At 47.5% G+C, this 24707-nt stretch overlaps 1 protein-coding gene across 8 annotated transcripts in view; it reads left to right on the forward strand.

The window, feature by feature from the left end:
* DAB2IP (DAB2 interacting protein) overlaps nucleotides 1-24707 on the forward strand; it is a 320886-nt gene that overhangs the window by 83887 nt on the left and 212292 nt on the right. For 7 of the 8 annotated variants that reach the window (XM_082208814.1, XM_082208812.1, XM_082208815.1 and 4 more), the window contains exon 2: nucleotides 17039-17142. In XM_082208814.1, coding sequence (XP_082064940.1) covers nucleotides 17039-17142 — 104 coding nt within the window. Of the gene's footprint in view, nucleotides 1-1781; nucleotides 2190-17038; nucleotides 17143-24707 lie in introns of those variants that run through there. The other variant, XM_082208817.1, reaches the window with a different exon arrangement.

Consider the following 24707-nt stretch of genomic DNA (forward strand, 5'->3'; position numbering starts at 1 on the left):
AGTGGACAGAGGACAGCTTTTCTCCCTCTCTCATAAGATTCAGGATGGATTACCAAAAAAAAAGTGTTCCTTCATGTAGCACAGCAAACTCGCTCCCATAGATGACAGTGATGGTCACCAACATGGATTTCATGCTTATAAATATAGGATTGGACATATCCATGGAGGACAAGTCTTTTGGTGCCTACTAGCTCTGCTCTGCTTCCATAGTCGAAGGCAGGAAATACTTCTGAATACTAGTTGCTAGAAACTACAGGAGGGGAGTGTTGCTCTTGTGTTCAGGTCCTGCTTGTGAGTTTCCCATTGGAGAATCTGCTTGGCCACCATGAGAACAGGTTGTGAGTGGAGGACCCGCCACCCGCATAGGATTATAATAAGACACAAAGACACATTATTTTTGGTTAATGGACAAACCACAACTTTATTGGGTATAGCATGTGGGTAGTATTGGCTTAGGCATTCGATAAACCAGCAATACATGACTCCACCCGACTCAGCAGGGAGTCATTTCAGGGTTGACAACCAGTGGGAGGAGCTTGTTGATGCAAATACAACTGGAAGCTTCCCCATGACGTCACTGGGGGTCGTGCCATGGCTCGAGAGCCAGTGTGGTGTAGTGGTTAAGAGCGGTGGACTCGTAATCTGGTGAACCGGGTTCGCTTCCCCGCTCCTCCACATGCAGCTGCTGGGTGACCTTGGGCCAGTCACACTTCTCTGAAGTCTCTCAGCCCTACTCACCTCACAGAGTGTTTGTTGTGGGGGAGGAAGGGAAAGGAGAATGTTAGCCGCTTTGAGACTCCTTAAAGGGAGTGAAAGGCGCGATATCAAATCCAAACTCTTCTTCTAGCCACCAGCAGGGCATCGGACAGGATCCATGACCACCGGGTTCCTGTAACGGAATGCCCAAAAGAGGAGGGGTAGATGATGGCCATACCCAATCCTCCAACACAGTACACATATTCCAATGCCTAACCACCAATACCAGGAAGTTGTGATGAGTTGCTACGAGGTAGGCGAAAAAACCAAGAGGACAGGTTGCTGGACCACATAGGTCGTTGGCCTGATCTAGTAGGATCTTCATATGTTCTTATGTCCTTTACTTCTGCAGCCCCAGGACAGTTGGCAGTTGATGCCAAGTGCCTTTCTGGCAAGGAGCTCCCTGCAGCTTCTGATGTTTTGGGCCAGGTGGGGATTCTCTTGCGCAGTCTCCTGGCATTCCCTGGCCCATGACAGAAGCCACTGTGTGCTTTCCTTCTCCTCTAATTCTTAGTCCACTCTTAGCCCCCAGGAATGGACAAGGTGCTTTGTAGTTATATGAACATATAAAGTCAGGTCCCAGCTCCAAGAGGCCTACAGTCTAAAATTTGACAGTGGGAGGAGGCAGGAGAATGAGGAGAGGAATATCTGTGGCCTCCTTCCCCGCCTCCTCCTCAGAGCTCGGTTTTCAAACATAACGTACAGCCAGAGAATGCAGATTCCTTGCAAGGGGCCCATCACTAGTTTGCGAACTTCCTTCTCCCTTTCTTGCGGTTTGCTCTGGATAAAACTGCAATTAAAGCTGCTTAGATGATAGCTGGATGGGAAACACCTGAGCTCATTAAGATAATGAGAGTTCTTTGGCAGATGCAAAGCAGGGAAGGGACAGGTAAATCCAGTTCCACCTCACTCTGCAGAAAAACACCACCCCTTTCGGAGAACCAGGAGGTGTCAAAATCTCCCTGCCAATGGGCTGCACAGCACTGGAGTGTCAGGTGATGAGGGAACCGGTCTTTCATTGGCCGTGTTCACTTTTGAGGAGAAATGAGGTTCATCTGCAAAGTTCTGTGCTCCCTTGCTGTTCTCTTGGCTTGGCATGCAGACAGGTCTTTCTAGCCTTGCCAGACCTTCCTCAGTCACTCCCTGACTTCCACCTGAACTGACGGCAGCCAGATTCACTTGGGGAGGCTCTCTGCCTGGAGGCTGCTTCTGGACTGCGCTCCCCCTTACAGCACGGAGAGTACCGGCAGCCCCTTCGCTGCCTACCCTGGATGGCTTTCCACCTTTCCTGGCTCAAACGGCATTCCAGCGCCAGGTACCAAATTCCATTCCAGCGCCCGATGAAGTCACCCCCTCCCACTGCTCAGCTTCATAGCTGTCCAGGGGGCCATGGCATGGGGGTCTCTGACGGCCACCGCTGCTTCTCCTCTTAGGTGAGTTGTCTCTCAGGAATGTTTGGTCAGGCTTTAACTTTTGCAGATGTAGACTCTGTGCAACCCAGCCTCCTCCTCCTGCTCCCCGTCCCTGGCTTAAGTTTCCTGCTGAGGTGCCCGTAGGAGATTCCTCCACTGCTTTTGCTAACCAGCTCCAGCTGGCTCCCACAGACCCCCCCCCCATGCCAGGCCTTTCCCTCTCCCTCTCCCTCCCCCTTTTCTTTTCTTTCCTCTTTTGGCTATTGGTGCTGCTGCTGCACACGTCTACCTGAGCTGCCTGGGATGGTTGTTGACCTGAATTTTCAGCTAGAGGAGCAGCACAGCTGATGCCGGCTCATATCTGAATGAATTAGAACTTGATTTTGTCAAGTCTGCAGGCCTGTCAGCCTGCCCCGTCTCTGCCATTTGGAAGGACAATGCCATCCCTGATTGGCCTTCCCGGCTTGGCCTTCTGATTGGCTGGAAGCTGGTCATACCTGCAAGCTTTTCCAGTTCTGGTCAAATCTTAGCCTGTGACCTCATGTCACCTCTGATCTACCCTGATTGGCCCAACTTCTCCCATTTTCTCTGTTTCCAGAGTTGCTGTGGTGCAGACCAATAGGCAAATAGGCAAGCAAGAAACATAATCAGTATCTTGAATAATCTTTCTTTTCCTTTATTGTTTTATTTAAGTGCTTTCCTTATAGATGCTTGTTTGGACTTTGTTTCTTTGAATGTTTGTTAAACGTACAGAAATTATTGATTTTTTGAAAATAGTGATAGGTAAAGGTAAAGGGACCCCTGACCATTAGGTCCAGTCGTGGACGACTCTGGGGTTGCGGCGCTCATCTTGCTTTATTGGCCAAGGGAGCTGGAATACAGCTTCCGGGTCATGTGGCCAGCAGGACTAAGCCGCTTCTGGCAAACCAGAGCAGCGTACGGAAACGCCGTTTACCTTCCCGCCGGAGTGGTACCTATTTATCTACTTGCACTTTGATGTGCTTTTGAACTGTTAGGTTGGCAGGAGCAGGGACCGAGCAACGGGAGCTTATCCTGTCATGGGGATTCGAACCGCCGACCTTCTGATCGGCAAGTCCTAGGTTCTGTGGTTTAACCCACAGTGCCACCTGTGTCCCATAGTGATAGGTACTTGTTTAAAATAAATAAATAAATAAAACAAGGTGGCTGACTGTAAAATGATCAAGCACAATAAGAATCAAGCTGAGGGTGAGAAAACATACTAATGCAGGGCAAATATATATATAATCATTTTCAACAGAACTCCCAAATCAATAATACTCAGAAAAAGGAGTGAGGGAAAATAATGAGGGATGAACAATATATATCTGGCTCACATTGCTTTTGCATGTGTCTGTTCTGTCTCATTACTGCACCAACCTGCAAATAATCATGACAATAAATAATAATTCACATGAAACCTCCATATTAAATTAGTGTTTCAACGCATAATTTCTCCCTACATGCACATTTCTAAACACATTCTGAACATATTTCTAAATTGTAGAGCTCAGAAAGGTTCAGAAAGGGGCAGCCAAAATGATCAAGTGGGTGGGTGGGGGGGAATGAATGTAGCATTTGGGACTTTTTTAGCTTAGAGAAAAGGCGAGTAAGAGGCAACATGATAGAAGTTTTTTTTTTTAATTATGCACGTCATAGAGTTTCTATCCCTCTCCCCCTCTTTCTTAACACTAGAATACGTGACATTTAGGACAGATAATTGAAAGTACTTTCTTGAGACATTGCATGCTGTGGAACCAGTGTGAGAGCTAGTGTGGTGTAGTGGTTAAGAGCAGTGGACTCGTAATCTGGTGAACCGGGTTCGCTTCCCCGCTCCTCCACATGCAGCTGCTGGGTGACCTTGGGCCAGTCACACTTCTCTGAAGTCTCTCAGCCCCACTCACCTCACAGAGCATTTGTTGTGGGGGAGGAAGGGAAAGGAGAATGTGAGCCGCTTTGAGATTCCTTCGGGTAGTGATAAAGCAGGATATCAAATCCAAACTCTTCTTCTTCCTGCAGGAGGTAGTGATGGTCATCAACTTGGAGGGCTTTAAAAGAGGATTGGGAAAAATTCGTGGAGGAGGGATATCAGTGGCTGCTAGCCATAATGGCTCTGCCTCCACGATCAGAGGCACCTGTACAGTGCTACCTTGGGTTACAGGTGCTTCAGGTTACAGTCGCTTCGGGTTACAGACTCTGCTAACCCAGAAATAGTACCTCAGGTTAAGAACTTTGCTTCAGGATGAGAACAGACATCGTGCTCAGGAAGCGGGAGGCCCCATTAGCTAAAGTGGTGCTTCAGGTTAAGAATACTTTCAGGTTAAGAATGGACCTCCAGAACGAATTAAGTTCTTAACCCGAGGTACCACTGTACTTCTGAACATCAGTTGCTGGAAACCACAGCAGGGGGGAAGAAGGCTCTTGCACTCAGGTCCTGTTTGCTGGTTCCCCACAAGCTTCTGGGTATGGACCTGATCTGGCAGGTTCTCCTTGGGCTCTTATATTATATCTTAAAATATAGTTCTTTAAGATGCAGTTTGGTAGCCTTTAAACTGACAACTGCACCTCAAAATGCAGGAAAGTGATAAAACCAAGAGAGAATGCATCGTGATCTTTGTGTTCAGTTCTCATTCAGATTCAGATCAGTTCTCATAAGAATTTGCTTTGACCAAATCCCCCAAGCAGCCCTGGAAAGCTGCATATTGAGAGATGGGCACAGGCTTGGCCAACCCGAAAGGCTTCCTTAAAGAGCAAGGTTTTGACCATGGGTCCTCTGCATTAGACCCAGCTGGTCATTAGACCATGGCATTGCTGTAACTTGATGGAAACACAAGTAAAAATGCCAGTAAATAATACATTGGTGGATGTTGCTTAGGACAGTAGCTTGCTCAGAAACTAGGATGAGGGGGTTATTCAAAAGCAACTGGCAGGGGCCAAATTCTGGGTGGCAAATTCTTTTTTGTGTGTCTTCTTTTGCCCTGTGCTTTTGGCAGCCTGGTTTCCTGTTTTCTTTGCCCAGTTGTGGCCGTTCTGTGGGTTAGAAGGAGAGAAAACCTTCAGGCATGAGGGCTATAATCCCTCGTGAGCAACTTTCCAGGGCCCACATGCTGCTTGAGGGCCAAGGCAAAGGGAAAAGAAGGGAGAGCAATGGTGGCTGTAACCCTTACCTTATCACAGCAGGCTTCATTCCACAAAAGACGCAGAAGTTTCTACATATGCAAGCAGACAAACATATGCACACAGCCAGGAGTGATGCTTCATTGCTATTCTACATGTGCTATGTCAGGAAAATTTTGGGCATCACATGGCAAGACAGAGCCTCAAAAAAAGGGTGCTGTCCCAACTCCATATTCAAAGCATGTTGGCACTTCTGTCTCAGCGGTGTCAATCCTGGCATGTCCATGTCCACAGAATGGAAGACAGCAGGACCCTCAAGGATGGGCTTGTCTTGCCAAATGCAAGATGTTTCTTTTAAAATTAGATTCAGGAGCAATAAAAACACATGTGAGTGTGAGAAGATTACAGATTTTATTCCCAAACAACAAACAATACAGGCAAAACTCGAAAAATTAGAATATAGTGGAAAAGTTCATTTATTTCAGGAATTCAACTTCAAAGGTGAAACTCATAGATGGGATAGACTCATGATATGCCAAGTGAGATGTGTCAAGCCTTGATTTGTTATCATTGTGATGATCGTGGCGTACAGTTGATGAAAACCCCAAATTAGCAATCTCAGAAAATGAAAATATTCAATGAAATCAGCAAAACAGGGATTGCAAATCGAGCAAGATTGGACCTCTGAGAAGTAGAAGCACATCTTGCTTGGCATGTCATGAGTCAATCTCATATATGAGTTTCACCTGTGAAGTTGAATTCCTGAAAGAAAGGAACTTTTCCACAATATTCTAATTTTTTGGGTTTCACCTGTATATACATTACAAAGCAAGCACTTCAACCTACCACTGGGAAGCCCTGAAGAAATGGCGAAGTGGCCGCCAGGTAGCCTTCATCTGCACAGCTCTGCGGCCAACAGCCTGTGCACGAACTTCCACTGCCATGCTCAAAACATGGATGAAGAACACATTCCAATGAGGCTAGAAAATGCTCAAGAAAAGTGCAAAGCAGAGCTGGTAAAGGCTGTTTCCGTGGACTCAGTCCCAAGGGCTCGGGGAAGAGGCCTTGGGGGGATACACTTGGCACCCGAACCCATCTCTGTGGGCCCCTCATTTTTAATCGCTATTGCTTCACACTTTAGAATTGTAGAGTTGGAATGGGGCCCCAGGGGTCATCTAGTCCAACCCCCTGCAATGCAGGGACCACAGCTAAAGCATCCATTATCTCCTTTGTTGACATTTGAATCCATTAGTTTGGGTCCTGGCCTGTGGAGCGACACAAAACAAGCACGCTCCATCTCCCACGTAACAAGCCTTCAGGCACTGAAAGATGGCCACCATTTCAGCTCTCAGTCTCCTCATCTCCAGGCTAAATGTGTGCCCCTTGGGGTGCCCATAAGCCTGGCTGCCTCCCACTGCCTCTCAACAGTAGACCTTCAGCATCTGGTCTACCGCCTCCAGGTGAGGAGGTCCAAGCAGCAGCCGAAGTAGCCCTCCCTTCTCTGACTCTGTGTAATCCCTTTACAAGGAGGGTTTACTCTGTCAGGGAGGAGCTGATCTTGCCTGGGGTGATGAGGTAAATGCACAGCACTTGCATTTAAGATGCGGAAAATTAACCTTTCAGAGCATTGGACACATGTCTCAAGAAAGCAAAAAAAAAAAAGTATGGAAAGTGCTAATTGTTACCATTAATAGGTGCCAATAACAGCATTTAAATGTGTCCTGCAGTAGCATTTCCCCAGCCTGCCATTTCCCTAGAAGCTGAAATGCTTCCTCCCCTTAAAACCTGAAATGTGAGCACATAGACTTAACCCTTTGCTTTTGGGGCTGTTTTCTCTTCGGGAGAAATTTGCAGTCCTACTGTGCAAATATGTATGCATTCAGGTGTTTATAGCAGCAGCAGCAGCTCCTCAGTACCCCAGACATGGGCCTTAGCTCCATTCTGCCAGGTTTCTCAAGCAGAAACAGGCAAAGTTTGGGTGATAGGATGCTGCCTAGAGTTGGACATTGGTCCATTGAGCTCAGTGCTGTCTACACCAGGAGTAGCCAACCTAGAATTGTAGAGTTGGAAGGGCCACCCAAGGACCATCAAGCCCAACCTTCTGCAATGCAGAAATCACACCTAAGGAACCCCTGACAGACAGCCATCCAACCTTTGTTTAAAAACCTCCAACGAAGGTGAGCCCCCACTTTCCAAGGTCATCCGTTCCACTGCTGAACTCTTGCCATCAGAAAAGTCCTAAGAAGAAGGGCCCTGCTGGATCAGGCCAGTTGCCCATCCTGTTCTCACAATGACCAGCCAGATCTCTGTGGGTGTGATGGCCTGGGACCTGGGCTCAGACTCGGAACCAGAGGAGTCTCAGTCTGCACCGGATCCTTTGCCTCAGGCATCACCTGAATCAAGTCTGGGGCCTGATCCTGAAGAGTCCCAGTCTGCACAGGTTCCCCTGCAACAAACACCAGCTGGGCCGAGTCAGGGGCCTGAGCCTGCCCTGGCTCCAGATGTGGGGATGACCTCGTTGCCTCCAGCTGGGCCATCACTTACAGCTGCTCCACTACAGGTTGGGTCAGGGGAGGCTGAGGCAGCCCCTGGGTCTAGTAACCCACCGACGTCTCCCGAGCTGCAGAACCTAAGGTCTGAGAGAAGGAGAGACCTGTGTACTCGCAGAAGGAGTGCTCGCCTTTGGGTGAAACAGGGAGGTGAGTCACTGGGGGATCAGGACTGGCCGCTACCTCAACAAAAATAAAAGGCTGTCGGACCCGGCCCCAGGTTGCGGGAGCAACAATGCTGTATGCTAGATCCTGTGCCTGTCCCTGCCTGGTTTCCTGCCTCGTGTCCTGCCTTGGCCCTGTCAGACTGACTCCCACCAGAACCTTCAGATTCTGGTCCAGTCCTGGACCGTGTTTCATGGGTTACCCCCGGGCCCAGCACAGTGGGAAACCAGCAGGCAGGATTCCAGCACAAGAGCATCACTCTCCCCTGCAGTGGCATTTGGAAGTATTGCTGTCTCCCAACTGCGGAGCATAGCCATTATGGCTATTGATAGTTCTGTCCTCCATAAATTACTGTTAATTCCATTTTAAAACCATCTAAGTTGGTGGCCAGCACTGCCTACTAGGAGAGCAACTTCCATAGTTTGTGCCTCATGAACAATTACTTCCTTTTCTCTGTCCTGAATCCTCTAACATTCATCTTCATTGAATGTCCAAGAGTGCTTTGATATACAACAGGCTCTCCTTACATTCTTCTGAAATACAAAGCCCCAAACAACCTGGACCTTGAATACTTAAGGGGTCGCCTCTCTGCACATGTCTGCCTGTGAGTTCAGATCTTCTGGGGAAGCCCTCATTAACGCCACAGTGCTAGGAACTGTACCTTTGGTAATAAGGCAAGGGTGGGCCTTTTCTGTGGTGGTTCCCCCACTCTGGAATGCCCTCTCTCACCCTTAAATTCAGTTGACACCTTCGGTAGTGCCATTTGGGTGCCTGGTGAGAAGCTGGCTGGCTGTTCAGGCCTTTGGGCATGACTGCTACTGTTATCTGATGCTGATGAATTATTTTGATTGCATTTTCTCTGAGGTTTAAACTGAGTCTTCGTTGTTTTGCTGGGACCCGCCCAGTGATCCCGGGATGTGAGGCAGGATGCAGAGAGCCAAAATCAAGTAAATTCAACTCTGCATTCCCTGGCAGTTTTTCCTGGGGACCAGCCCCAGCTGTTGTCTCATGGGTTGCGGAGAGAGCAAATGCGTCTGTGAGTCTGCCAAATACGTCTGTGAGTCTGCCTTGCTTGAGCTTCAGGGCCTCATTCTCATTCCCTTGTTTTTTGGGACTGTGTTTATTAGCAACCATATCCCAGGTACAAGGCGCTGTCGGCAAGGCAGCTTGTTCTTGCAGGAGGAGTTGCCCTTTCCAAGGTATTCATTAGGGGATGTTTCCTTGTCCTGCACAAGCAGACAGTCCTCCCAGCAATTTGCAGATTATACCTTCATTTGTCCACTTATTGGCTTGAGATCACAGCAGATTCAGGGGTTTAGCACTCTGGGATGGCATTTGCCATCTAGCGAGTCGATGGCATGTTATTAACTTAAAACCCTCCAAATCTCTCAGTAATGATACAAGTGGCCTCAGAATCCAGAGAAGTTAACAGTCTGTAAAGGAGGGATTAGTGGCATGGGGTTGAGATATGAAAGGAGATCCCGTTCCGGGTTTAAAAGAGAAGGAAGGGGCTTTATTAGCACATGGCACAAATGCCAACTGGGCAGAATGAGCGGGCCGCTGGGAGCCAGGGCTCTGGCTGAGGCTTCCAGGCCTCTCAGCCAGCTCACCTGCACTCTTCTGAGTAAGGCGAGCCTCTGGAAGATTCACACCACTAGCTTTCAAGGGGCAGAGCCAAAATGTATTTCTGGAGCGGAGAGTTGTTTCTGCAAGCCTTTTGATACTTGAGCATGCCACTTAGGGGCATGGTCATGTAGCAAGAGCAATTGAGAGGATACCAGCAAACCAATGTTTGCTGATGGTATTGTTGGGTCATGTTGTAGCCAATCAAAGTGTTGTTATTTCTATGGCACATTTTCTGCAGACCAGGACTCACATATTAAAAACGGAACTGATAAAATGCAAAAAGCTAAAAAAATATGAAAGATAATAGTTAACGAACAATAAAACATTAATAGAAGTGTGTGTGTGTGTGTGTGTGTGCGCGTGTATAACAAATCTGTTAAAATAGTGAAAGCAGAACGGCACTATTAAAAGCCCTTTCCTTAGATAACAGCCAGTTCCCAAAGGCCTGTCAGAACAAAACAGTCTTCCCCTGTTGGTGGAGGGACAGCAAGGAGGGAACCAGTCTGGCTTCCCAAGGGAGGGAATTCCAGAGCCTGGGAGCAACCTCATCAAGATCCAACATGGGACCTGAGATACCCGTATTTTTCGCTCTATAACATGCACCTGACCATAACACGCACATAGTTTTTAGAGGAGGGAAATCCGTAGGCATGCCACCCATAGGCATTCCCTCCATAACACGCACAGACATTTTCCCTTACTTTCTAGGAGGAAAAAAGTGAGTGTTATGGTGCAAAAAATATGGTAATTGCTCAGTGTGCTGTCCTTCAAAGGAAATCACACCAGTGCAGCACAGCCCAGTCCCATCTCACTTCCCAGACTCATGAGGACCTGACAGCAAGGCAGAACTTGCAGATCAACTTGATGTGGTGATGGCCACCAACTTGGATGGCTTCACAGTGGTACCTTCAGTTACAGATGCTTCAGGTTACATACGCTTCAGGTTACAAACTCCGCTAACCCAGAAATAATACCTTGGGTTAAGAACTTTGCTTCAGGATGAGAACAGAAATCGCACAGCAGTGGCACAGCAGGAGCGGGAGGCCCCATTAGCTAAAATGGTGCTTCAGGTTAAGAACAGCTTCAGGTTAAGAACGGACCTCCGGAACGAATTAAGTTCTTAACCCGAGGTACCACTGTATTGTATTACTTTATGCACTGTGGCTTGCCGTTGTTTTATTGATTGTAGTTTCAAAATTATTTATTGTACAGTGATACCTCAGGTTAGGGACACAGGTGGCGCTGTGGGTTAAACCACAGAGCCTAGGACTTGCCGATCAGAAGGTTGGCGGTTCGAATCCCGTGACTGGATGTGCTTCCCGTTGCTCGGTCCTTGCTCCTGCCAATCTAGCAGTTCGAAAGCATGACAAAGTGCTAGTAGATAAATAGGTACTGCTCCGGCAGGAAGGTAAACGGTGTTTCCATGTGCTGCTCTGGTTCGCCAGAAGCAGCTTAGTCAAGCTGGCCACATGACCCGGAAGCTGTACGCTGGCTCCCTCGGCCAGTAAAGTGAGATGAGCGCTGCAAAACCAGAGTCAGTCACGACTGGACCTAATGGTCAGGGGTCCCTTTACCTTTACCTTTTACCTCAGGTTACATATGCTTCAGGTTACATATGCTTCAGGTTACAGACCTGGTTACAGGTTACAGACCTAACCCAGAAATAACCCATTGCTGCCTCTGACCTATTTATTATTATTATTGCCCAAGGATTTTAAATTATGGTATTTTTCAACTAGTTGACTGGTTTTTATTATTCCTCTTAATTGTTGGGTTAATAGCTATTGCCATTTCAAAAAACTTGGTGTCCATCTTCAGATGTATGGCAGCTTATACATTTTAAAAATAAATTTATATGAGGATTGAATGAAAGTACCACCACTTTGTTCCAGTTTCAGCCCTTGAGGTGGGGTGGGCATGTCATCTCCCAGTAAGGCCTCTCAATGCTGCTGCAAAATGGACCACTCTGCTGCTGTGCTGAGAGAGAAATGGGAACTTCAATTCGTGTTCTTTTTGTATGCAACTTTTACAGAGATGACCAAATAGATGGTTTACATCTATGCTATGAAAATACCAGGAAAGACGCTTGAGTGCTATTTGGCTGACTTATTGCCTGATGGAAAATAATGTAATGACAGAATCTGCTAGACTTCTAGCAATAATGGAGTTGCACAGTTTCTCTTTGTTGCTTCAAAAATTCACAAAGGGAGTATATCAGTTTAAATGTGTGTGTGTGTGTTTAAAAAATCATGTTCTTGCTTTATATGTGTGTATTACATTTTATGTTAGGAATGGTGTGGTTTTGGGTTATACTGTATCTTGCTTTTAATGGGTCTTTAGCTGAATAATAAAATACTGTTTGATTTGTAAAACTTGAAGGAGAGGAAGGCATAGGCAAGAAGGCAATTTTACTCTTTCTCCCCTCCCCATTTTGTACCAAAAGTTTTTGGCTGAGAGCTTTGGGCTCAGCAATAATTTATGCCCCTCCTTTCTTCTAAGCTGGAATTCAAGGCAGGCTCATCCATGGGGTTCCCAGGTGGTCCAGGCACCAGCTAAGCCCAGATCTGCTTAGCTTCAGCAAAGTGAGCCCATCACATGAATTCTGATCACCATTCTCATCTGTTACTCTGCAATGTATATGTGAACTGCAATTGGGGCACACGCAGCGCATCTATTGGGAACAAGGCACATTATTATTTTAGCTCCTTGGTTTTTGCAGCAGCGATCTGAGCAGACCCTCATTCATTCATTCATTCATTTAATAATAAGAGCCTGCTGAATCAGGGCAATCGCCCTGTCCAGTCCAGAATCTTGTTCTCACAGTGACCAACCAGTTGCAACCGGTACACATAAGTATTATTGCTTCCAGCTGCGTGGGCCCTCAAGTTCTCAGTGAATTTGTCCTGTCCTCTTCCAAAGCCATCCAAATTGGTGTCCATCACAGCATCCTGTGGAATTCGGTTCCATAGTTTAACTATGCACTGTGTAAAGAAGTACAGACGTACCTTGGAAGCTGAATGTTCCAGGAGTCCGTTTGACTTTCAAAACATTTGACTTCCAAGGCGGTTCCCCCCCCCCTTAAAACCCTGAACGGCCTCGGTCCAATATACCTGAAGGAGCATCTCCACCTCCATCGTTATGCCCGGACACAAAGGTCCAGCTCCGAGGGCCTTCTGGTGGTTCCCTCACTGTGAGAAAACAAGTTACAGGGAACCAGGCAGAGGGCCTTCTCGGTAGTGGCACCCGCCCTATGGAACGCCCTCCCACCAGAAGTCAAAGAGAAGAACAATTACCAGACTTGTAGAAGACATCTGAAGGCAGCCCTGTTTAGGGAAGCTTTTAATGTTTCATGCATTACTGTATTTTAATATTTTGTTGGAAGCTGCCCAGAGTGGCTGGGGAAGCCCAGCCAGATGGGCGGGGTATAAATTAATAATAATAATAATAATAATAATAATAATAATAATAATAATAATAATAATTTCTGCACCTTGTATTATACCCTTTTTGATGGAAAGCCCCACAAACTGTCTGTAAACAGTAGAGTACCATGGGGTGGGTATGGGTAGTGGGCCCTGGGCATATTTTTTTGAGGGGCTGTGGCAAGGTGCCCCCACCACAGGCTTCCACATCGGAGGCTGGCTTGAGTGATGGCCCAATGCCACCAGCCACAGCTTCACTTCCAGGTCAAGCCTGACCCGGGGCGGGAGAGAGGTGAATTGGTGGCATATTCGCCACCCCTGCCAAGGCAACTTTCTCGCACGCAGCTGCAGCTCCAACCCTAGGTCAACCATGACCTGGGGGGACACAGCAGGCTCCCTCCATGCCACGCCCCCCACTACTTATACACAGTCCTCCAAATGTAGCATTTCAGACTTCCACAGTATCTCAGGCTGTGCCCATGTTCTAGGAATGGAAGAGTGGTTTCTCCTTCCAGAAAATGTGGCAGGACTTACATAAACACCTGAGCTCCAGCACCAACTTTCCCCCAAAAAAGTTATGCACTGCTTTGTCTATATACCTCTGGAGCACATCTGGATCTGTCCTGACCAAACCTATGTACTCCTACCTCGAAGTAAGTATCATAGAACTCAGTGGGACTTACTCCTGAGTAGTCATATATAGCACTTTACTGGTAAACTACTCTTCTTAGGGAGGCTTCCCTTAGGGATGGGTGAATCTGCCAGTTTCAGGTTCTCACACTTAAGTTCAGTTCTGCAAATTTCCATGAGTTGGAAATGGCTTTTAAAGTCTTCATGAAAATTTGCTGGCATTTTGACACAAATATCTCCTAATGCACAGGTGCTTGTATGTAATTATACCTAATACCCAACTTTTACCTAATACCCTAATAATTTGTGTTTCTTTGATATTGTTTTTGCAAATGGATGCATTTTATGGACACTTTACCCCAGTGTATGCATTCTTCTACCCACCATTTGAATGGAGAACTGCATTGCAAAATGCAAAATTCAGAAAAGTACAAATTTTGAGGCTTTTGTGTTTCATTCCAGAAAGTTCAAATTAGATAGGTTTACCTTTCGCTGTAGTGATGTGTGGAAGTGAGAGCTGGACCATAAAGAAGGCTGATCGCTGAAGAATTGATGCTTGTGAATTATGGTGCTGGAGGAGACTCTTGAGAGTCCCATGGACTGCAAGAAGATCAAACGCATCCATTCTGAAGGAAATCAGCCCTGAGCGCTCACTGGAAGGACAGATCCTGAAGCTGAGGCTCCATTACTTTGGCCACCTCATGAGAAGAGAAGACTCCCTGGAAAAGACCCTGGTGCTGGGAAAGATGGAGGGCACAAGGAGAAGGGGACGACAGAGGATGAGATGGTGGTACAGTGTTCTCGAAGCTACAAACATGAGTCTCACCAAACTGCGGGAGGCAGTGGAAGACAGGAGTGCCTGGTGTGCTCTGGTCCATGGGGTCATGAAGAGGCGGACACGACTAAATGACTAAACAGCAACAACAACCTTTCGCTGTGAACTGAATCTAACGTCGACCCCACCCACAGCTCATCTGCTACGCCATTTTTTTATTGCATTTCTTAACAACAACAACAACAACAACAACAACAACAACACCTCCCTTCTGTATATTGCAGCTTTTATGCGACTTTGCTTTTATTTCTGAATTATGCTGAAGCTACTTAAACTGTTCTTCTGAACTGTGGTGCTTTGAACATTTAAATGTTTTTGCTTTAATCCTTTGCATTTCCAGGGGAGGGGAGTCATTCAGATATATAAAGAATGGATATTTTGGATGCATGGGGTTAGGCAGAGTCACAGCAGAGCATAAGAACTCGAGGGGTAGTGGGGTTATGCCAAAGGTTTTGAGGAGAGCCTGGCAAGAATCTGGAGAGGGAAGAACCTGCAGGTGCTTGAATAGGGAGTAGCAGGTATAAGTGTCAACCAGAAAGAAAGGAAGGGATCTTTGAGGGTGGCTGAAGAGCTTCAGATAGTGTGTGTCAGGATTATTTAGTAGTAGTAACGCAATGGAACCCCAGCAGGATCGCGCTGCCGGGGGCAGATTCCTGCATTGCAAACCTGAGAATACACATTTCAGGTGCCAAAGGCCAAGGCAAAGAGGCCTGTCTTTAGGATTTACCAAAAGCTGCATGCGAGTGGCGCTGTGGATTAAACCACAGAGCCTAGGGCTTGCTGATGAGAAGGTTGGCGGTTTGAATCCCCACAACGGGGTGAGCTCCCGTTGCTCAGTCCCTGCTCCTGCCAACCTAGCAGTTTGAAAGCACATCAAAGTGCAAATAGATAAATAGGTACCACTCCGGCGGGAAGGTAAACGGTGATTCCATGCGCTGCTCTGGTTCGCCAGAAGTGGCTTAGTCAGGCTGGCCACAGCATGTACGCTGGCTCCCTCGGCCAATAAAATGAGATGAGTGCCACAACCCCAGAGTCGTCCACGACTGGACCTAATGGTCAGGGGTCCCTTTACCTTTACCTAAAAGCTGCACAATGAAGAAGCCAGACGCACCTCTGCAGGGAGGGTTAGTCTCCACAGCTCCTTCACATGCCAGAGCCAGCCTCCGATGAGGAAGCCTGTTGTGGGGGCACCTTGCCACAGCCCCTCAAAAAAATATGCCCAGGGCCATGGCCCATGGCCCACTACCCAACTCCACAACCTAGTGAAGGAGTTATACATGGAATTTCTCATATCTGACTCTATGTGAGCTTTGCACCTCTTGTGTCAAGAACCTGATTCTGTTCCCCAAGGTGCCTATTTACCCTCACACTCCTCCACAAAGCAAGGTTTTTTGTGCTTTAAACACCCATGCCCACCCCGCACTGCAGAAGCGAGCCTGGTTCTCTTGACGGTGAGCTCCCAGCTGTGGGTCGTTGCAATGTCGTAATATTTGTGATCAGGCACGCCCGTTGGTGAAATATTGTACTTGAATGATGTTCTTGAATGTTTGGCTAAGTGCAGTGATTAGTAATGCCTTCTGACTGTCTCCTTCCCTCCCTCCCTTTCTCTCTCTCCGCCTTTTGCATATTGATTGTCTTGGAAACTGAAGGGTACTTATTCGTTCAAGAGCCTGAATTCTCTCTGAGCTTGCAGGTGCTTTTCCTTGGGTCTGGCTTGCTTCACAATCGACACCTGCCTTAGCTGACTTATGAGACCTGATCCAGACAAACTACTTCACGTGCACCCATGGGGGTCCCAGGGGTGGGAGGCCAACACAGCCAGTGGTCAGTCAGGGTTGATGCGAGTTGTATTTTACTTTGCCCTACTCCTTTCTCTCCATTGCAGTCCATTATTGTTCCTCTTTAGGAACACAATGCCTTACATTGAGTTAGTCCATTAGTCTATCTAGCTAAAATCAAGATGGCAGGTTGCATATTCGAAAACTGCATCAGTTTTATTCAAATTCTGTGTGAAACCAAGAAGTTGGTTTTTATCTATGTTTCCTTGTAACACTTTTTTAAACCCCGTCTGAATGGCTCTGTTACAAAGAAGGCCCTGGAAGGTCTGTTGCTATGTGTTTCCTATCTCATGTTCCCATTTGATTTCACATTTCACTTGCAGGCGCTTCTTGTGTCCTTGTGTCCTTTATGTAAGAAGTACCACAAAGCATAAAATACCATGTAAAAAGATTGAACTGAGCAACAAAGTCACCTAGCAATTACGAAATGCACTTGGAAGGTCTCTTGACTTTAAACTCTGTTTGCATGGGAAGTTGTCAGCAAAACAAAACATCCTCGAGTGACGGGCTTAAAGAGACAAACTTTCAAGTGGCTTTTCCCACAGGGACCCACTACCGGTGGCATAGCCCACCTGCAGCGATGTGCTGGTGTTGTGATTCTTGCATGCGCACGCGCAGCTCCTCTTTCTGAGGTGGTCCCCAACATTCTCCTTTTCTCTGCTTTTCACAGAGTCCCCACCAGAGAGGACAGGGCAGCGGCGTGGTCTGCCCAGCGGGGGGGCAGAGAAGAACCCCAGCATGGAGCCAGCTGCCACGACGCCGTTTCGTGTCACGGTAAGTCCCCTTGTCTATGTCTGTCTGTCTGTTTCCCAGCCCAAGCTGTGATTCCTTGCCAGAAGTTGGGGTTCTTTCCAACTCTACAGTAATGTGGCTCATTTGTAAGCTCTTGTTCATATTCACATGAGGGGTCTTAGTCTGGAAACTTTTTAAAGGAACAAAACAAATTAGGAGATGCAGACCAGCAAGGATTGTAGAGGAGCAGCCTGGAGGTATTTCCCCCTGGGCATAGACCCCTGCAACAGTAGGGATCTTTGGGTGCATTTGTGTGAATTCTGGTATACTCCATGCAGCACTAACTTTGGTGCTCCTTCAGGGCTGTGGTGCCACAGAAAGCTGCCTTAGATCGTTGGCCCATCATTGGTGTTACTGCCTGGCAACATGTCCTGGATCTCGCTGCAGGATAAACTCAAAACTTGCAGCAGGGTTTCTTCCAATATTTTTAATGCCCAAATGGTTGTTGTGACAAATAGGCAAAGATCAAAGGTGCAACAGGTGCTCTGCGCAGCCGAGCGAGCTAAGACGTTGGTCCCACAGGTGGCACACACTCGAGTCGCCTTATAAAGGAAGGGGCAGGCACAACTTCAGTATGGCAAGAATGTTGGACTGGGCAAGCAAACAGGGAGTCCTTCTGGAGGGCTGGACCCAGCTGTCTATTTGTGCCAGAACTGGCATCTCTGTGACATGGGCAATGGAGGAGGCATTGGTGGTGGGTCAAAAGCAGATTGGGAGATGGACTCTGTTTGCAAGGCAGGCTCTGGCAGTACCAGGGCGGTGCCAGAACTGAAGGTGAGGCTGGCATGGGATCAGGGAGTGAAGCGGGCACATAGTGTCTGGGTGATGTGAGAGGGAACAGAGCAGAGTGCCAAGCTGATACGCTGCCCTCCCTGGAATCTGATGCCTCATCCCAACTTCTCCCAAGGGCCCTTTTTCACTCAAGGCTCATTTATTATTTATTATCATCATTTGTTTACTGCATTTATATCCCACCCTTTTCTCCAAAGAGCTCGAGGTGGCATCCATGATTGGTTCTCACCCTCCTCATTTACTGTATTTTTCGCTCTATAAGACACACTTCCTCCTCCTAAAATGTAAGGGGAAATGTGTGTGCGTCTTATGGAGCGAATGCAGGCTGCACAGCTATTGCTGAAGCCAGGAGAGCAAGAAGGATCGGTGCGGGAGGAACGCTCGCCCTGCCCTGAAGAGGCTTGGCACGGCTATCCCAAAAGCCAGAACAGCAAGAGGGATCGCTGCTTTCGCTGCGCAGCGATCCCTCTTGATGTTCTGACTTCACTTCGCTGGAGAGGCGCTGCGCAGAGAGGGAGAGAATATTTCTTGTTCTCCTCTAAAACTAGGGGCGTCTAATGGTCGGGTGCGTCTTATAGAGCGAAAAATACGGTAAGCCCTACAACAACTTTGCAAGGTAAGTTAGGCTGAGAGGCAGCAGCTGACCCAAGGACACCCGGTGAGCTCCATGCCAGAGTGGGGATTTCAATACTGGTCTATCGAGTCACAGTCTGACACTATAACAACAACAACAAGAAGAACTTATTATTTATACCCCGCCCATCTGGCCGGGGCCCCCAGCCACTCTGGGCTGCTTCCAACAGAATATTAAAATACAATAGTCTATTAAACATTAAAAGCTTCCCTAAACAGTGGTCTCGGCAGCCACTCCCAGTCACCAGTCTAGCTGCCACATTCTGGATTAATTGCAGTTTCCGGCTCATCTTCAAAGGTAGCCCCACATAGAGCGCATTGCAGTAGTCCAAGCAGGAGATAACTAGAGCATGCACCACTCTGGCGAGACAGTCTGTGGGCAGGTAGGGTCTCAGCCTGCGTACCAGGTGGAGCTGGTAGACATAATTTTACAAACTTCCACCGTATCTCCTCTTGCCATTTCTCTAAACTAAAAAGTCCCAAACACCACAACCTTTCTCCATAGGGGACTCGCTGCCATGACCTCAATCATTCTGGAGGCTCTTTCTGAAACTTTTCCAACTCTTTCTTAAGTGCCTGCTTCCTGTCCCCAGTTGCCACCTTGGATTTTGATCCCTGGACGGGGGAACATGTGGTCCTTGGACTACAACTCCCATGTTCCCTAACCAGGCTGGCTCCTGGGAGTACAACAACACCTGCAGTGACATAGATCCCCTTCACACTGACAGCCTAGAGCCTTCCCAAAGCCAGGCACCATTGTCCCTGTTTTTGAGTATCCTGTTTCCAGTGAAGGACAGCTCTGGGCGGTCAGGGATCTTATATAACCGTACAATCCACTCTTCATACAAGTGGATTCTTGCTTCTGGCAATCCAAGTCAGGCTCAGCATTTAGATGGTTGCCCTGAGCATCCTCTTCACCAGACACTGATATTTCAAGCTTTTTTTGAATTTGTAAAGATAAGTATGTGTCACTGGCGCAGACGGAAGAAGGTGTCATGGTGTATAATTCTGTGTATGGGTCTCTTCTGTCAATATAAATTCTTGCTTCAGCTCTCAGATTTCCTTTTTGATTGCATATGGCATGCTGAGTTGGATGGAGGGCGGAGGGCACTGACTCCAGCCTGATGCCTTCCAGAGCCTGCTGGGATTACAACTCCCTTCATCCCTTATACACCCAGGAGGGAGGGTTGGAAGCACCTGTCCGTTTTATTTTTCTCACTTTCTCCCTTTCTCAACCTTAAATTCAGTTCTCTAGATTTCTACAGCCATTTGCAAATAAAAAATAAAATTCACACAGCAGTTTGGGGTGAATTTCTCCTAATGAGCACATTTTTGAATTTAGTTTGACTAATGTGCACATTTTTTGCAATGAAGTTTTCCATTTTTCAGAGAGAGAATGTGAACTTTATTATTTATTTATTTATTTTTCTTGAAAAGGGGACAAACTTGCAACAGATCACCCCCTCTTACAACACACAATTCTTATACCATCAGATAACAGCCCATCCGCTAAGAAGACAACTCCTGTGTTGAGTATCTTTTGTTTCTGCTATTTGGCCTCATGCAAGTAGAAATGTAGCCATCAGGAAAGCCAGTGAAGTGGAAATGAGGAGAGCATTTCAAAGCTTACAGTATTTTTCGCCCTATAGGATGCACTTTTCCCCCTCCAAAAATGAAGGGGAAATGTGTGTGCCTCCTATGGGGCGAATGCAGGCTTTAGCTGAAGCCTGGAGAGCGAGAGCGGTAGGTGCGCACCGACCCCTCTCGCTCTCCAGGCTTCGCGGACCTCTCCGCAAGCAGCGGGAGCCCGTCGCTGGGCTCCTGCCGCTTGCGGAGAGTTGCCTGCATGCTGAAGCCTGCGTGTGCTGAGCTCAGCGGGTCCAGGCTTCGCGGACCTCTCAGCAAGCAGCGGGAGCCGGCGCTGGGCTCCCACGGCTTGCAGAGAGCTGCCTGTTTGGGGGCTGGGGTTGGGGGAAGCTCGGGCTTCCCCCGACCCAGCCCCACGCCTGGGGGAAAAATAATTTCCCCCCCTTTATTCCCCCCCCTAAAAACTAGGTGCGCCTTATGGGATGGTGCGTCCTATAGGGCAAAATATACAGTACGGTGGTGCCTCGCAAGACGAAATTAATCCGTTCTGCGAGTCTCTTCGCCTTGCGGTTTTTTCATCTTGCGAAGCACGGCTATTAACGGCTTAGCAGCTATTAGCGGCTCTTAGCGGCTTAGCGGCTTAGAGGCTATTAACGGCTTAGCGGCTTTAAGAAAAAGGAAACAAACTCGCAAGAACTCGCAAGACATTTCGTCTTGCGAAGCGAGCCCATAGGGAAATTCGTCTTGCGGAACGACTCAAAAAACGGAAAACTCTTTCGTCTCACGCGTTTTTCGTCTTGCGAGGCATTCGTCTTGCGAGGTACCACTGTACTTCCTGTGCTTATTAAGACATTAGGTGGCTTTCAGAAGTCATAAGACTGCCAGCTCACCCAAACATCACCCCCATTATATTATATTCATAATATAATGCATTTATATGTTATTTCCACTAAGACTGTCCTTCTTATGCACACTTTCCCCTTGCATAGCCATCTTTTCTTTTTTTAAGACCAGTTGGTCAGAGAACTGCATTGCAAAATTTGGATCAGCGCAGATCTTGAAGAATGGCTATGCCTTGGTCCTCATATTGCTTCAGAAAGTGCAAATCAGCTGTAGTTGTAGACCTTCAAGTACAGACCTACAAGCTGTAGACCTTCAAGTACAGTGGTACCTCGGGTTAAGTACTTAATTTGTTCCGGAGGTCCGTTCTTAACCTGAAACTGTTCATAAACTGAGGTACCACTATAGCTAATGGGGCCTCCTGCTGCCACAGCTGCACGATTTCTATTCTCATCCTGAAGCAAAGTTCTTAACCCGAGGTACTATTTCTGGGTTAGTGGGGTCTGAAACCTGAAGTGTCTGTAACCTGAAGCGTCTGTAACCTGAGGTACCACTGTACACTCCCAAACCAGCCATGGCCCTGTCTTCGAAGGGTGGGGCAACACAACAGGAACCAGTCTCGTCAGGTGAAGAGGAGGGCAAGGGAGGATGGTTCCAGATTGGGCCTCTTTCCAGAATGTTCTCTATGCTAATTCAGGCTCATCTCTGCTCTGGGGAGGGGAATAAAAAATAAATAAATCTGAAGGCTGCATCAAAACAGGCCTCTTTCCTTGGCCCCTCCCGGCCCTTTCTCTTTTCTGCAGCAGTGAGTTTTTGCGGCCTTCTGCTTGAAGAAATAATCCGTAAAGGATTGCCCAGAGGAAGATTTAATAAGAGAAGACAGCATTTGTCTTTGGCGAGGGAGGCTTGGTCCAGCTGTTATTTCCCTTTAGTCTCAAGAGAGCTGCTTCTCTTAAGAGGAGACGCCTTTGCTATTTGTGCAAGCTCTAGAGCAGCCCGGATTCTGGCAAATATTAGGCCGGCGGGGGTGGGAGCGAACCTCCTCTCATTAACGAGGAAAGGAACATTGATCATCACTCTGCTCCCCTGTCCTGCTGGGAATAGCAAATCACAGGGAAAATTTATCGTTAAATAGAATCGCTATTCTTTTGCGGGCAGGGCAATGGAGAACTCATCTGGAGAAAATAAGAGCTTCATAGTTTTGGAGCTGACCTGTTTTAAAGGCTTAGAACTATCTCCTTCAAGGGCTGAGGTGGACCTCAATCAGACTTTTCAGGTTGGCCAACTAGGTATGTTGACATTTTACTGCTCTCTGACTCTTGAAAACTGACATTTTGTAGCCTGTCCTTTCTAAGAAACACTGCTGGATCAGGCCAGTGTCCCACCTAGTCCAGCACCCTGTTCTCACAGTGGCCAACCAGGTGTCCCAAAGAGAAATTGGCAAGAAGGACCTGAACCCTAGACCATTCTCCTCTCCTGTGGTTCCCACAAACTGGTATTCAGAAGCATTCCTGCCTCTGTCTGTGGAGGCAGAACATAGCCATCCTGGCTAATAATAATAATAATAATAATAATAATAATAATAATAATAATTTATTATTTGTACCCTGACCATCTGGCCGGGCTTCCCCAGCCACTCTGGGCGGCTTCCAACAAGGATTAAAAATACATCAAAATGTCACACATTAAAAACTTCCCTGAACAGGGCTGCCTTCAGATGTCTTCTAAATGTCAGGTAGTTGTTTATCTCTTTGACATCTGATGGGGGGGGGCGTTCCACAGGGCGGGTGCCACTACCGAGAAGGCCCTCTGCCTGGTTCCCTGTAGCTTTGCTTCTTGCAATGAGGGAACCGCCAGAAGGCCCTCGGCGCTGGACCGCAGTGTCCGGGCTGAACGATGGAGGTGGAGACGCTCCTTTAGTTATACAGGACTGAGGCCAGTTTGGGGCTTTAAAGGTATCCAACAATTTGAATTGTGCTCGGAAATGTACTGGGAGCCAATGTAGGTCTTTCAAGACCGGTGTTATGTGGTCTCGGCGGCTGCCCCCAGTCACCAGTCTAGCTGCCGCATTCTGGATTAGTTGTAGTTTCTGGGTCATTTTCAAAAGTAGCCCCATGGAGAGTGCATTGCAGTAGTCCAAGCGGGAGATAACTAGAGCATGCACCACTCTGGCGAGACAGTCCACGGGCAGGGAGGGTCTCATCCTGCATACCAGATGGAGCTGATAAACAGCTGCCCTGGACACAGAATTGACCTGCGCCTCCATGGACAGCTGTGAGTCCAAAATGACTCCCAGGCTGCGCACCTGCTCCTTCAGAGGCACAGTTACACCATTCAGGACCAGGGAGTCCCCCACACCTGCCTGCCCCCTGTCCCCCCAAAACAGTACTTCTATCTTGTCAGGATTCGACCTCAATCCATTAGCCGCCATCCATCCTCCAACCGCCTCCACGCACTCACACAGGCCCTTCACCGCCTTCACTGGTTCTGATTTGAAAGAGAGGTAGCCATCAATAGCCCTCCCCTCCTCCAAGAATTTGTCTAATCCTCTTCTAAAGCCGTCTAGGTTGGGGGTCATCGCTGCCTCCTGTGGGAGAGAGCTCCATAGTTTAACTATGTGCTGCAGGAAGAATTTTTTCATAAAAGAAGAGTCTGCATACCTGGAGATTATTTTAGCTTTACAATACTTCTGCAAGATATGTGAGGATGAATGTGTTTGAGTTTCAGGCTATCAAGCTGAGGTTCATGAGTGGCTGTAGCTTTCTCTGCAGAGTTTTACAGGTCCTGATTTGGAGGCAATTCCTACCCACTTACATTTCTCAGAGGTCTTTTTGGATAGTGGGATTGCCTTAAACCGAGTCAGACTATTGATCCATCAGATGTTAACATGCAGCTTGCCTGGCATCCATTAACTTGGAAACTTCTGCATGTGGGTCATAATCTCTAACGCCAAGATATGGATTGACTCCCGAAGATAAGATTACATCAAGCTGCCTTCTTCCAGGGTGAACCACATCTCTATCTCATCCGATAGCATTGACCAGCAGTGATGTGGAGGGGAACACAACTTCAGCTGTGTTTGCAGAGCAAGAGTAGTGAGGACCAGGGTAGTGAGCAGAACTGCTCCCCTGGTCTGGCACGTGAATGAGGTGACAGTGAGACTTTCAAGTTTGTTTGTGACAGATTCGCTCAGAGAAGGAGGTGGAGAAAACCATGCAGATACTTTTTTCCTTTTCTTTGTTCTTTCTATTTCATGCTAGCAGTTTAAATGGGCAGCCCTTGTTTGCAAGATTGTTTACATTTCCAGTTGAAGCTAAAGGCTGGCGTGTGTATTATTTTTATTGTTCAAAGTGTTTCTCCAAGTTGAACCTATATGTCTGTAAGTCAGCGTTCAGCACCCCTGAGTTTAATGGAGCTGATTTCCAAGAAACTGTGGGGGCTATAATGATGAACTCCTGCACTTTAAAATTTACCCCCACACCACTGTTACCAACTCTGGCTGGCACCCACCTCCCATCAACTTCTAACCTATCCTTATAGCCAGAGATGCCGGTGTAATAAACGAAAATCTGCCCTTATTCCCTTATGGGGGACACAAGAGCTCTTATAGAGTCCTTTGTAGGTTCTCCATCGGTCGGAAAAAATAATAGAGGCCAACCAGCGCTGGCTCCCCGCCTATAGAGTGAGATGAGCGC

Source organism: Podarcis vaucheri (genome assembly GCF_965113315.1).
Source record: "Podarcis vaucheri genome assembly, chromosome: Z".
NCBI lineage: Eukaryota > Metazoa > Chordata > Lepidosauria > Squamata > Lacertidae > Podarcis > Podarcis vaucheri.